At 47.8% G+C, this 14,038-nt stretch overlaps 1 protein-coding gene across 4 annotated transcripts in view; it reads right to left on the bottom strand.

The window, feature by feature from the left end:
- Positions 1 to 14,038, bottom strand: part of DENND5B (DENN domain containing 5B) — a 535,468-nt gene that overhangs the window by 126,616 nt on the left and 394,814 nt on the right. For all 4 annotated transcript variants that reach the window (XM_085652367.1, XM_085652366.1, XM_085652363.1 and 1 more), the window contains one exon: positions 4,748 to 4,869. In XM_085652367.1, the coding sequence (XP_085508493.1) occupies positions 4,748 to 4,869 (122 nt within the window). The remainder of the gene's footprint in view (positions 1 to 4,747; positions 4,870 to 14,038) is intronic.

Raw genomic sequence — 14,038 nt, forward strand, 5'->3', positions numbered from 1 at the left:
AGCCACGTGGCACAGCAATCTTCTGGGCCACCGACCTGCTGGGCCTTCCCCATAATACCTCGCTGTGTTTCTCCTAGACCTGTGTGCCTGCTCCTGATCTGCTGTCTGGTTGTGCTCAGTCACCAACTCTCGTATTTTAGCTAGTAATTCCGGTTCTGGACACTGCTCATACTCTCTCTCCAAAGCTGAGATCTCAGATGCTAGTTTACTAAGTCTACGCCGCAAATCCCTAAGCACACCTGCCTGCGCACTGATGCACTCTCCTCGTATTGTTACTTTAAACGCCTCCCATAACATCCCCACACTGTCCACTAATCCCACATTTTCACAGAGGTAATTGCCATTCGCCGTTCCAATAACGACCTTAAAAACAGGGTCTGCCAGGGAAGTCTGCTGCAGTCTCCACTGGAAAGGTGGCTTAGCGCAATCTGGGACTTGCAGCTCCAACAGTACTGAGGAGTGATCAGACAACGTCTTTGCCAGATGCCGGACCTGCACTGTCCACGTGCAAGCCAGCTCTGTCATTAGCCAGTAATCCAATCTTGACCACAACCCATGCACTGTGGAAATGAAGGTGCTTTCACAGTCTCAAGACATCAAGGATAGCCCCAGCAACGTATCAGAGGCTAGCTTGCTTCTAGTGCCTGCACTCGTGGACCTGTCCATCGAGGCATCCAGACAAATATTGAAATCCCCCATCCAAATTATCTCCGCCTGAGGGTACGCAGAAATGCGACACCAGACTTCTGCAAAGAAAGCCGGTTCATCTATATTAGGGCTGTAAATGTTTACCAGCAGCACCTTTGCCCCTCCCAACTTCCCTAGGATGATCACTACCCTTCCCTGCTCATCAGTTTCTGATTTTAGTAAATGGCACTCCCTTCTTAACAAGTGTCGATACACCTCTAGAATAGGACTAATACGACGCAGCAACTCTCACCCCCGCCGATCGTGCACCTACATTGTTCTTTGAGACCTTAGTGAGGTGGGTTTCCTGCAGGAAGGCAATTTGAACCTCGCACCTATCCAGATATGCCCGAACTGAGCAGATTTTCTTTGGGGAGTTCAAACCCCAAACGTTCCAGGTCAGAAATGTCATATTACTACCCATATCTATGGTGTGTCATGTGGTAGGTTATGTGATAAGGTCCCATTAATGGAGTGTGCTGTAGTGTTGCTTTAGAAACGTTCTTACTTAACATCAAACTCACCATTCCCTTCCCACCCTTCCAACTCCCCTCCCACTTCAGCAACCCCAACTTGCTAAAACCATCCCGCATCAGTACAAACATTCCACCCAAAACAGTGAAAAACAGTGGAATCTGGTGGGGTACTCCCATTAGGGGAACGCCAGAGTGCTACTAGCCTCTCACGTACATGAGAGGTGGCTGATGAGATCTTCTGTACTCGCATACTATCGCATACATGTTAGCATATATGCATGCATCTAATTTGTGCCTTAATCGCATTGCTATCTAGCGTCACAGACCTAAAGCAGAATAAGTCCACATAACAAGCATCATTCCAAACTTATGTCCGCAGTGCAGCGCAAGTCACATCGCGCAGCTGGGCAGTTCTGACTAAACTACTCGTCGTCCTCATCCGGGTCATTTGCGGTGTCTCCTCGTCGTCGTTTGAGCTTTTTCACATGATACGGCGCAGCCTTTGAGCTAGTGAAAATTTTACAGTCGCCATCCTGACCTATTTGAAGGCGAGCCGGGTACAGCATGGCATACGGGATCTGCTCAGATGGCAGCATTTTGTTGACCGTGCCAAATTCCCTTCGCGCTGCCTGAACCGCGACAGTGAAGTCCGGGAAAAATACAAGTGTTCTCCCCTGGTACTCGATCTTGCCTTTCTCTCTTGCCATTCTCAAAATGGCATCTCTGTCCCTGTAATTTAAAAGTCTGGCAATAATGGGGCGGGGCGCTGCCCCAGGAACAGGTCTCGGAGTCAGGGAACAATGGGCGCGCTCCACTATCAGCATCTGGGACAGATTCTCCGGACCAAAAATGTCCCGAATCATCGCCTCCAAGTATGTCTCCATTTTGCCTGTAATGGTCGTTTCTAGCAGGCCAGTGATTCGGAGGTTGACCTGGCCTCCAAATCTTCATTTTTGGTCTGTATGAGCGCCAGTACTTTCTCCATGTTTAGGGCTTTGCCAGCTACCTCATTCAGACCATCTTCAGTTGTGGAGAGCCGCTGCTCAACCTCCCCATGTCCCGTATTTTGCTTCTCTAGCTTAGCAGACATGCTATCCATTCTTTGGTTTAACGCATCTATTTTTCCGTCAATGGATTGTAGACTGCGCTGCATTGCCAGCAACGTTAGCTCTAGTAATGGAGTGATTTCTACCTGGGAGTCTGCCTCCGAGTCTGAGGCCGCCTTTGTTTGGGACCTGCTGGGTTTCCGCACATCGAAGGTGAGTAGCGATTGCGATTTATCTGTTTTCCCCATTTTGTCTAGCCGTTCTTGCTGCACCTCCTCAGTTATGTATAATAATTTGTGACTCTTTTCAAGGCCACCAGACACACTCTGTGGGTGAAGTGTTTAGCAGAGGATATAGTGCTCTATTTAATGGCCACCACATTTCCGCCCAGTGACCCACTGGCCACCGTTCTGCTGATTGTAACAAGTGCCCGCAATTTATCTGTGAAAAGGCCAGCTATCAAGGAGCACTAAACATGCAGGTCACAGGGCCAGACTGTCATCACCCGCTACCCAGCCGCAGCTTTTTAACCTCCAGTATGTCTGTTTAATCTAGCCACATCGCGGATTCAGGACAATCCCAGCCCCAAGAGAGCTGTCCACTAAACCAAGTCATGGCTCCAGGCCTGCCAGGAATGACACGTGGCTGCCACATTTACTGTTTGTGTATGCTGGCGAGTGTGTCTCTAAGGAGGCCTTCCGCCGCACTATGCGCTCCGACACCTCCCTTTGCAGCCTTCTGACAGCTCAATTTTCTCCCAACATTCAGAGTTTGCCCAGGGACTACCTGCGCCTTCCCTCCGGCCTGCGCGCTACACCCGGCGTGGCACCCCGGCAGCTCATGCTCCGCAGCAACAGGCGCGGGCAGGCCTGTCCGTGTCCCCACTCACCGCACTAGGTCGCCTCAACAGCAGGTGCACACCGCAGTCCGCGGGGGCATCCGGGACGTTCCGCCACGTCCCGCCGATCACGGCTCTCGCCTGGGGCCACTCCGTGGATTCGCCGAGCCACCAGTATCTTCGCCTCCGTCTCCCGGGTTCACCTCCTCGCAGCGCAGCCTCAGGATACAACCAGGTGAGCTCTCAGCTCTCCAGAGTTGCCAGCTGGAGGTCCACCTACACCTTTCTCTTGTTCATAGCACCAGCAAGCCTCGCATCCCTCAGTTGCACGGGCCGTTTCTCCGGATGGCCGAGGCAGCCACCATTTTGCTTAAGCGCGGTCAGGCCAATCTTGTGTAAATTCAGCGATTCTCTGCAGCCCAGTCAGTCAGCGGCACCGCTACCCGCTCCACGCTAACTTGTAGCTCTGCTCTGCTAATTTTGTCGCTTAGATGTCACGATGGTAAGCGGATAATGGGTGGATTACAGATCAGCCTGGCAGAGCTGCACTAACGCGCAGCCATCCTGCCGTGCACCCTCTAGCGCCCCCCAGGTGTGTCCAAACTTAACATCCCACTGGAGGCTCCCTCTACTGTAGTGTTGTTGCATGGAAATACTCCCACCAAGAGCATTATCTGTATTTCTGCACTTACAATATATAGCCGTTTAACTTTGGGCACTGCAAACCTTTTCCAACGGTATGGCGGAAGTGGCATCCCCCTTTAGGTTGTCAGAAAACCTTGGCAAAGCAATGTACTCAATAAAGTTAAAGGAGGGCCTTCAGACTGCAATCTCTCAACATCGACTTGGTCTACAAATCAATTTTCAACAATGAAACCACAACCCAAGTACAGGTTCTTGTCTACTTAGAGGCAGTGCACTTCCAAGTCAGTTAAGAGCAACTCCCTTTCCAGGTGGAAATGGGATAGAAGACATGGAGGAAAAAAAAGTGCAGAGGCATTTTTGCATAAGTTAACATAAATTGGATACAATGAGTCTTAAGAAAGATCTTTGCATGCACTCAAATTGTTTTTCAAGGGTTCCTCAGAAAACCTGCTCCATGCAGGTTTCGAGGAATTCTCTATTAAACCTTTAAGTAATCCTGAAATTTGTAAAGTTCTTGTCCTAAAACTGGAAATCGGCATGTGCAGATACCAGATTTCCTTTGTTTCTTGTTGATCGAGCTTTTTATCTGGCACTATCGCTCTCTTTTACGTGCAAACATTAGAAACAATAAAAATTACACCACTAGAATAATGCAAGATGAAGGTGAAGGAGAAGGAGAGAAAGAAGCGGACATTTACTTTGGCATCGTTCTCTTTAAAATCAAACTGCAGAAAAATATAATACAGAAATATAACAGTGCAACTGGAATGCTAAATTATTTGAAGCACTTACATCTGGCTAGTTCAACATTCAAATTGCTCCCCCCTCTCAAACCACTATTACTAAGTCTCTCGACTTCTGTTTTATGGCGTCTTTCACAATTTTTCTTCATGACATCTGCCAACATTTTTAGTCTTGGGATGGTCATGTGGCTACAACAATACACTTTTCAGTGGACCCGAATATGATGCCATTGCAATCAATCGTTTCAAAATGTAGTCAAGGTTTCAAGTAATACTAAGAGCAAACATTTAACTGTCTATTCTAAAACTTACTGATAGTTGTGAAGACACTAGTGAAACAGAAGTAATCCACAGCATTGAGAGAGAGAAGGTGATATAGGAATTGCTCTTTCTCTTCTTCGCAGCGCAGAAAAGCATATCGTTTGTACAGCTTCCTGTGAATCAGAAAGACAGACTAGTTACGAGCAAGACCGCACCTTTATTCAAACAATGCAATGCTCACAGTTACTTATTCTAACTTATATACATTTGTTTCAGATTCAATGGATACTGAAAGGGAGAGCTTAGAACTTAGTATAACTATCAAGTTGCCAGTTTGTCCTGTAAGGGAATACATTTTTCCTCCTACTGTGGTCAGTAAAAAAGGGACCAATATGATGCTAACAAGAGTCTCAATCACTGTTTCTATGAAAAGGTAGCCAGTGACACTTCATTTATTTATTTAGAGTTTTATATAGTGCTAGCTCGACCCAAATGTATTAGAGCACTTTACAAGTAGTGTGCATAGGACAATTTGAGATACAAGAGAGGATACGTGTAGGTCACATGAAGTCAGCGAGATCTAAAAGTAGAACATATAAGAATAGTGAGAGAACATAGTCAAAGTACATTGATGCATCAACAGGTCATGATGTTGCACAATGCAACAAATAGGTAATGACAATTACGTAAGTAATGATAAATAAGTTAGTGCCAAAGTGGGACATACTGGATCAGGAGGCTAGAACGAGAGAGTCAGTGGAGTGGGGTAATGTCTTTGGGAAACGTAGATGGATTGTGTGCAAGTTGATGCAACTATTCAGTGGCAAGGATTTGAGATCTCGTTTGAAGGAGGGGTTGCATCTGAGCTCTATTGGGCGTGAGTTAGGCACATGTCAGGGTGGATTTCCTTTTCAGCTTAGGGGGTATGAGGAGAAGTGTGCTGGAGCTTCTCAGTGCCCGGCGTGTACCAGCTCTGGAAAGTTTAGTTGATAGGTATGATAGCTTTTTCGTATGAAGGGCTTTGTGTGTGATGCAGGCGGATTTGAGGATGCATCTTCCGTCAATGGGAAGCCAGTTGAGATCTTAAGGGCCAGAGAGATGTTGTCAAATCATTTGATTCCAGTGAGAAATCTCACCGCCGCTTTAAGAGTGGCTCTCAGGGAAGCAAGTTTACTTTTAGGAGTTCCAGTGATGATGGCGTTGCCATAGTCCAGTTTAGATAGAACGAGTGATTGCACAACGGTCTTAAGGTCATTGATGGGGATAAAAGGTTTGATTTTTTTTTAGGTACTTCAGAATGATAATGGCTTCTTTCGCTGAGTTGTTGATGTGCTCCTTCATTGACATGTTTCTGTCCAGGGTGACACCTGGGGATTCTAAGGAATTGGAAAGGAAAATAGAGCAGTCTAGTGCGTTCAAGTTCTTGAGCCATTTTTGGATTGGTAAGGTATTGATTTTAGGTGAGAGGAGTAGCAGTTCAGACTTGCTGGTGTTCAGTTTTAGGTGGTTGGAACTTAACCAGTATTGTATCTTTTTTAGTGTGTCATTCAGATGGATGATGTCTCCAGGGAACTTTATATTGTAGTATAATTGTGTGTCATCAGCATAAAGGTGGCATTTGACCCCTGCTTGTTTCAGAATAGTTGTGAATGGTTCCATGAAGAGATCAAATAGGGCAGGACCGAGGATTGAACCTTGAGGAACACCTTGTGGCAATAGAACAGGTTTCGAGAGACAACTGTTGATTTTTACTTGTTGAGAACCATGTTGTAGGTAGGATGAGAACTATTTCAATACAGTGCCATTAATGCCAGAATGACTCTTGATGGTCTCAAATAGGGCCGAATGGTTCACTGTGTCAAAAGCCACAGATAGGCCAAGTAGGATAAGGAGGCAAGAGTCCCCTTCATCAATAGATTTGCGAATGCCATCTGAGATATATAGAGCAGAGCCGTTTCATTGCTGCAGCGTCTCCTGAAGCCCGATTGGAAAGTTTTGAGAGGAATAAATTAGTCAATATGCTGGTTGGGTTGAAGTAGGACACATTTCTCGATTGTTTGGCTAGGAATGGGAGGTTGGTGATCGCTCTGAGGTTATTAAAGTCGTTTATGTCAGTACCTGGTTTTTTTAAGGATGGGTGTGACTTGTCCTAGTTGGAGGGAGTCAGGGACTCTGCCAGATGAGAGAGAGAAATTAATAATTTTGGTCCAAAAAGGAGAGATGATAGGGTTGAGGTTCTGTACTAAGGTGGAAGGGAGTTGGTCCGTAGTGTGGGATGTGGGCTTCAACTTCGCAATTATTTTGAAGACTTCATCTTCTATCATCAGTTTGAAGTCAGACCACTTAGCATTATTTTTTAGATGGAGGAGATCAGTGTTGGTGTTTGTATTTCTTGGGTCCCCTCTGTCCTTTCTTGAGTTATGTGATGTAGTCTCCATGTTGGTAGAGTTGTCGGGCTGGGATGATGGTCTTGGGACTGGGATAAGCAAAAGTTTGATTTTAGCAATTTGGTCAAAGAAGAAGTTGGCTACTTCATCAGAGCGTTCGTTGGTGGCTGTTGTTAAGTGTTGGGGAATAAGGGTGGTTTGTTGTTTGATGATATTGAATAAAGCCCTCGGCCTGTTTTTTGCATGGTCAAGTTGACTACGAAAGAAAGTGGCTGTCTTTCTAAAGAAGTGTTTTTTGTAGGAGAGACATTCCGATCTAAGGTGTGCAAGGTGTTCAAGTGAAGGGCTCTGTCTCCATAGCCTTTCAGTCAGTCTTGAATGTCTCCTCTCATCGTTAATATCGGTGTTAAACCAGGATGTGGATTCGATTTTTCTAGAACTATTTAATTTCATAGGGGCCACTTGGCCCAGAACATCAGTCACTGAGCTGTATAGGGCGGTGAGGTCATCAATGGAGTTAAGGTAAGGTTGGGAGTGTAGATGGGCCCAGAGTCTAGATTCCAGGTCTGTTAGTGGGATTTTCTTGAGGCTCCTTTGCCAGTGAGTGAGTTTATTGGCTGATTGAGGGCGAGTACTGGGACTTGCCTTGAGACAAAATTGTATTAGGTGGTGGTCAGACCAGTTGATGGGTATGATGGATGAAGGGAGACAAGATTGTTTCCGCTAATTATAGCATCTACCATAGAGCCTTTATTGTGTGTGGGTCTGTTTGTTGCAGAGTTGTTTAAGGTCATTCAATTCAAGAATGTTTAAGAAATTCTTGACTGTGGTGTCTTTTGTGTAGTTCCAGTTCAGATTAAAGTCGCCTAGAAGCACATCATTAGTGTCAGTAAGGGAGAACTTTGTTATTAGATCGGTTAGTTCTTCAGTGACGAGTATATGATAAACCCCCGTAAGGGGTGGGGGGTTGAAAGATTGTGTGGAGTGACATGGGGATGATGCCTTTTATTGAGAGATCAACTCCGAGATATTTGAAGGTTGAGTAGTCCATGGATTCTTGTGTGTTCAGTTCGAATTCATCTTTAAGGATGATCGCTATTCTACCCCCTGTTCATATAGGTCTATCTCGTCTAATGATCGAATATCCCTGGGAGTGAGCAAGCCCAACATGGGGGTAGAGTGTTCATCGGGGTCATGGTGTATTGGGCAGGTGGTCTGAGCGATACATTAACTCGAGGGATTCTATTTGTGCTCAAGATTACTGGGATTGAGGACGGAAACTTGGAGTCTACATTTTTGAGTGATGTATAAATTGCAGAGTGATCCAATTTCAAGGGGGGGGAAAGGGATTGAGTGCTCAGTAGGATCTGTGGGACATGCGGCTCAAAGGGATGGCGGTCGTGCACAGGTGGCAGCTGACAGTCTTTCGGGCAAGTCCACTTCTCTATATTTGGAGTGGGGTGGATTGTAAATTTGGCCAGGATCACATTTTACCTGAGAGGTCATTACCTAGAGAATCCCGTTTTTTTCCATGCGGTGGAGAAATAGGGTGCGTGTGTCAGGGAGGGAACCAGTTCTATAGCGAGGAAGACAGGCAGAGGGTCCTATGACAAGAGAGGGTGGGTGGTGATCAACAGAGGTGAGGGCAGTGTCCTTGGAGCTGGAACTTGCGGGGTAAGAATTGGTTTGGGAGAGTTCCAAATTGAGAGTGGGTGTTGTGAAAAAGGTGGGCTCAAAAGTGAGAGAGCTAGGCTAGGGATTAGTGCTGTTGTGACAAGTGGGTGTCTCTTAGAGCTGTGTGTTGTTGTGGCTTTTCCCTAGGGTTGTCGTGGTGGAGGGCAAATGGGTGTGTTCCAGCATAGGGGGTCTGATCGTAGAGGGGAGTGATGTAGAGGTGTATGGAACATCATTGGAGTCCTGGGGGACGATATCATTTTGGTATAGTGAGGATAGAAGAGATGGGAAGTGCTGGTTGAAGGTAGAAAGATGAAGGTTGTTAGCTTGTTTAAGGATGTTACCCATCTTGAAGATAGATATGGAGACCTCCCAACTGAAACTCTGAGAATGAACAGTGGTGAGTTTAGTGCCATAGGACAGTTTGATGGTTTTTGTAACTTGAAGGTGGAGGAGGAAGGTTTTCCTCCATTTTACTGGGTATTTAGAGTAGAAAATGAAGTCGTTTTTTTATTGTTGTGGATTGTGCTAGAGTAAGTATCCGCAATTAGTTTTTCTGGATGTTGTTTCAGTAGGATATGTTTAAACTTTTATTTTAGCATTATATGATAGATCAATTGGATATGTTATGCTCCAGGAGTTGGGACTGTACCTCTCGAGTATGACAACGAGGGTCTAGGGTGGAGTTCAGGCAGTGCTGTGACTAGACCTCTGGGGAGGAACTGGGGAGCTATCTGTGTGGTCCTCAGGCAGCACGCAGGCAGGGGACTCCTCTTGCAAGTAGGAGATTGGTTGTTGGTGTTTCAGATGACTCAAGCAGCAGTCACAAGTCCGCAGGGCGCCAGTGGACAATGACTGATCTTGGAGGAGGAGGAGTAGTGTACTAGTTGTAGATCAGTGCTGAGAACAAAAATTGGGTTTCGATGTAATTGTAGGCAAACTGGGTTAAGTTCATATAAGTCATTAGGGAGAGATCATTCCAAGAGGGCCACTCTTTGGTATAGACTTAATGTTGAGGAAATTCCTACTTTGCTTTTAGCGAAGTTTGAGGGCAGTCCTACTTTGCTTTTAGTGAAGTTGTATGTGTAAAGTCCTATCTCTGTTTCAATTAGGAAGGGCAGCCATCTCAGTAGAGATATGGTGTGATGGGGACCCAAAATGGACCGAAAATCGATCCAGTGACATTGCTGCAGCCGGCCATGGTAAGTGGTGGTCTCCAGGGCCATTTAAGGCTCCACAAGAGGGGCCGCGGGGGCCCCCCTTCTTTGTCCTTATTGAGGCGCACCTAACCCCTTGCATGCCCCGGGGAGGTGGTGGTCCAGGGGCTGTGTGGAGGAGGGGACATGCATGGAGCCTAGTGGGCTCCCTGCATTTCTATTAGTGAATGCTCCCGGGGAGGCGGCCGGAGGCGAGGGGTGAGCTGCCCCCTTGCATTTTTGTTAATCATTGCCCCGGGAGGTGATGGTTCCTTGAAGGGGGAGGGGGGGCGGGGGTTCACACACATGGCCCATCCGCATTTGTATTTATTATTTATTGCTGTGGGAAGGTGGTGATCCCTGGGGCTACGGGGGAGGGGTGGAGGGCTTCGCGGGCTTCCCCCGCATTAATTTCAATCAATGCCCTTTGGAGGTGATGGTCCCCAGGGCTGCGGTGGACCGTGTAGGCCCCCCACATCACTTTACATATATTTGCTCCGTGGAGGTGGCGGTCCCTGTGGCGCGGGGGTGCCGCATGAGCATGCCCCGCATTACTATAAAAACTGCCCCCAGGACCTGACCCACCATGGTGCCTATATTTAACTAAGCGCGATATACCGCGCTTAGTTTTAAAAAAAAATTATTTCGGGAGTCGCGTATCCAGCGCAACTCCAGCTGGAAAAAATAAAATTACACAAGCATTGGCATAGCCAATAGGTCTCGCCTTTGGGACCTTATAGGTGTTTAGTTATCCAGCACAATATCCTTGGTGCAACAACATCAACTGTTGCATGGCTAAACACTTATAAGGTCCCAAGGGCGAGACCTATTGGCTATGCCAATGCTTGTTTACTATTAGGAGTTTCGCACTTGCAACAAAGAGCATGGCACTACAAATCTACCCCCTCATTATCAAAGTTTGGGAACTCTTCAACTGCAATGAAAATCTAGCGCTCTTCCCACGCCCCTTTAAGGAAAGTGCAGCGGTTCCGCTGCCATGAAAGTGCAGCTGTCAGAATTCCGCTGCGACAAAATTATAAGGCATCCAAAAGGACAAGGTGAAGAACTCTCACAAAAATGACAGACATGATTTCCCATCAAGTAAGTGTTTGACACAGCAGACGGCATGGGGCTATAGACTGGTGCATAGGGATAACAAAAAGTGAGCGCGAGCCTCTTTCATCCCCTTGTGTAGTCACTGTGCGCAGTCGGCCTGGTATGCTTGCCAATTGACCAGCTCTCATGGGTCGACACTGCCCTCTTGTGTCACTGAAGGGAACTGAAATCCAGATTTTTGTTCACAGGTATAAATCTCTCCATATCACTAGGACGTCCAGAATGAGACTCAATTATCTGAAACATGGTCCAGTCCCTTCGGATGGGACACACTGGACTGCTGAACTTTTAACTCTACTGAAAGTAAATGAGTACGCGGTATCTACCCTTTGATCATGCACATTTAAGCGAACCTAATCTTTTTTTAATTCGCTTCTATATGTGTCTTTAGATTAGTAAAGAAAAACCATATGCATACATACACACAAAACATACATAAATACATACTTGCATACATTACCATTTGCCTCTTTTTAATTTACTAGTCCTTGGCGTGCTTTTAGTCGGAACATGCCACCCCCTCTAACACCGACAGGGCTTAATGGCGGGAACTATTGCTTACATTTCGGGATTTCGGGGGGGGGGGGCTGTAGCAGTAGCCGTGAGATTTGAGGAAATCGGAAAGCGCTGAAGCCAGCACGCGGCCTCGATTGATGGCTGCGCTATCTGAGGGGAGCACAGAGATTCTTCTCGAATGACCCCTGAAGTGAGAAGGAGGGAGGAAGGGAGGGAGAGGGAGGAAGAGAAAGCGAGGGGTGAGAGACAGGGGGAGAGAGACTCGGTGGGGTGCGAATAGAAAAGCAGTGACATGTGGAGAAGGGGGACAAGCAGACGAGGCAGAGGAAGGCCAGCGTGACAGAGAATAGGGTTCCAAGAAGCATAGGCAGGGAAGAGAAGAGAAAATACAAGGTAGCTAAAGTGCCACCCAGGACCCCCCGTCAGCGGACATCCACGGGAGAAGCCTCGGAAATAGGATCACATTCCTGTGGGCGACGTAATCGTCAGGGACCCAGTCCAGTGATATATACCAACGACAGTCACATTCCGAGGGCGACGTTTTTGTCTGGAACACATTCCTATGACGAGCTGCAACAGGCGCATAGTCCTATAGACACACCAGTGACGGGATAACATCCCCATACTGCACATGCAACATTGCTCTGACTTGCACCAAAGACAGGATCACATGATTCTATGAGACACACCGGTGACAGGGTCCCCGCCACCCCCTCACCATGCTGCACATGCAACAGGACCGTATTGCTCTGACTTGCACCAATGACAGGGTCACACTGACACAAGGCACCTGTGTCGGGGAACACCCTCTTAGCTTAAATTGTAGGATTTCGGGACAATAAAGATAGAGATACATTCAGCAACATGTTCTAATCCGGGTCTAGCAGCAGAGGACGGGTTGCAGACCGCCAGCTAAGCACACTGCACTCAGACTCGAGACAGGCGCAGGCCTAGCAGCCGAGGAGGTCTAGAGACAGCCCCCTCCTTGCAAGATAAGCACACTGTCCCCAAACCGAGACAGGCCAAGTCCAACCAGTCAAGGGTTGTTGCAGACTAGCGTCCGTTTCAGTACGGTGCTCCAGATTAGAAACAAAACCAGTACAGCTGAGAAGAGTCTCTCAAACTGGGCCACACTGGCTTTAGGAGGGAGCCCAGGCTAGAGACAGGCCCCCTCAACTGACTGGTGAAAGTGTCAACACTAGAGCTTCACAGGTCCGGCTGAGGAAGGTGTCTTAGAATGGACACCCTCCCAGTCTGGCCATCTGTGACCACTATCACAAACTAGAGACATTCCTGGTCCCGCAGCCTGGAGGAAGGGTCAACGCTTGATGGGCTGAGGGAGACACCCCTGGCTGGAGGTAGGCCCATTCTTGCTGGGTGAGGACCAGGTTCCAAAAATAGGACTGGCCACACGAGCTGAGCAGAGGAACACAGTTTAGAGACAGGCCAAGTCCATCCAGCCGAGAAAGATCGGAAGATATTACCGCTCAGTGGGCCAGCTGAGGGCGGCGCCCGAGACCGGAAACAGGCCCATTTACGCTGGCTGAGGGCGGCCTCATTTCTCGGTCTTTGGGGTCTGGTCTTCTGTAGGACGCTTGTGTTTCTGAGCGATGCCGTATGGGACATGGGCTGCAATGGTGCCCATTTGCGGATTTGCTGCCCCCTTCCACGTGAAACATCTGGTCATCAAAGAAGATGTGCGGACAGATCTTCTCCAGGAGAGGCCATTTTGGGGCTCCTGCCAAGAAAAGCGCCTCGTCAGTCTCCAGGCCCCAGCTTCAGAGGGTCTTCAGCGCTCGGGCTCCGGAGCTGGCAGCGCTACGGGCAGTGACGAGATAGGTCTGGAAGGGGCAGTCCAGCATCTGCTCCTTGGCATAGAACTTCTACTGCAACTTTCCCAGCGCTTCCAGGAATCCTTTCAAATAGCCCTGCGGCCGCGACCCCATTACATGTGCATTATTATGTCTGTCACATAATTCACCGCAAGATCTCCCGTTCCATGTTGCTGCCGTCCTCTGCTAAACGCCCGAGACTACATACACGAGCTGGAATGTTCGGCCAACAACACAAACAACAAGCGCAGAAAGACAAGTGCGGCCCCGAAAGTTAAAGTACATCTACAGCGTTTCCCTTGCGGGAGTGAGCAGTGGCAGCCGTGATAATTTCTAACAGATGGCGCCACTGCTCGCTCCCACAAGGGAACCGCCTTACATGCACGAGTACTAATAGGAAACAGTGCAAAGCATGCACGAGTTTCTACAAAAGCCCGTAGGCGAGACCTAAAAAGGGCACTTCCTTGGACCAACATCTACCTGGCTGTAGCCGTGTCTGAAGGTCCTATGGGAATTAACATGGGGAAAATGCGCTTTTAAGCTACCCTTGTGTCTCGGTCCCGCTTCACAGATCACCCTCCACAAAAGAAAGCAGCTGAAGTGAGTGTCGTATCGGTTTTG

Source organism: Triturus cristatus, chromosome 4_1 (genome assembly GCF_964204655.1).
Source record: "Triturus cristatus chromosome 4_1, aTriCri1.1, whole genome shotgun sequence".
Lineage (NCBI taxonomy): Eukaryota > Metazoa > Chordata > Amphibia > Caudata > Salamandridae > Triturus > Triturus cristatus.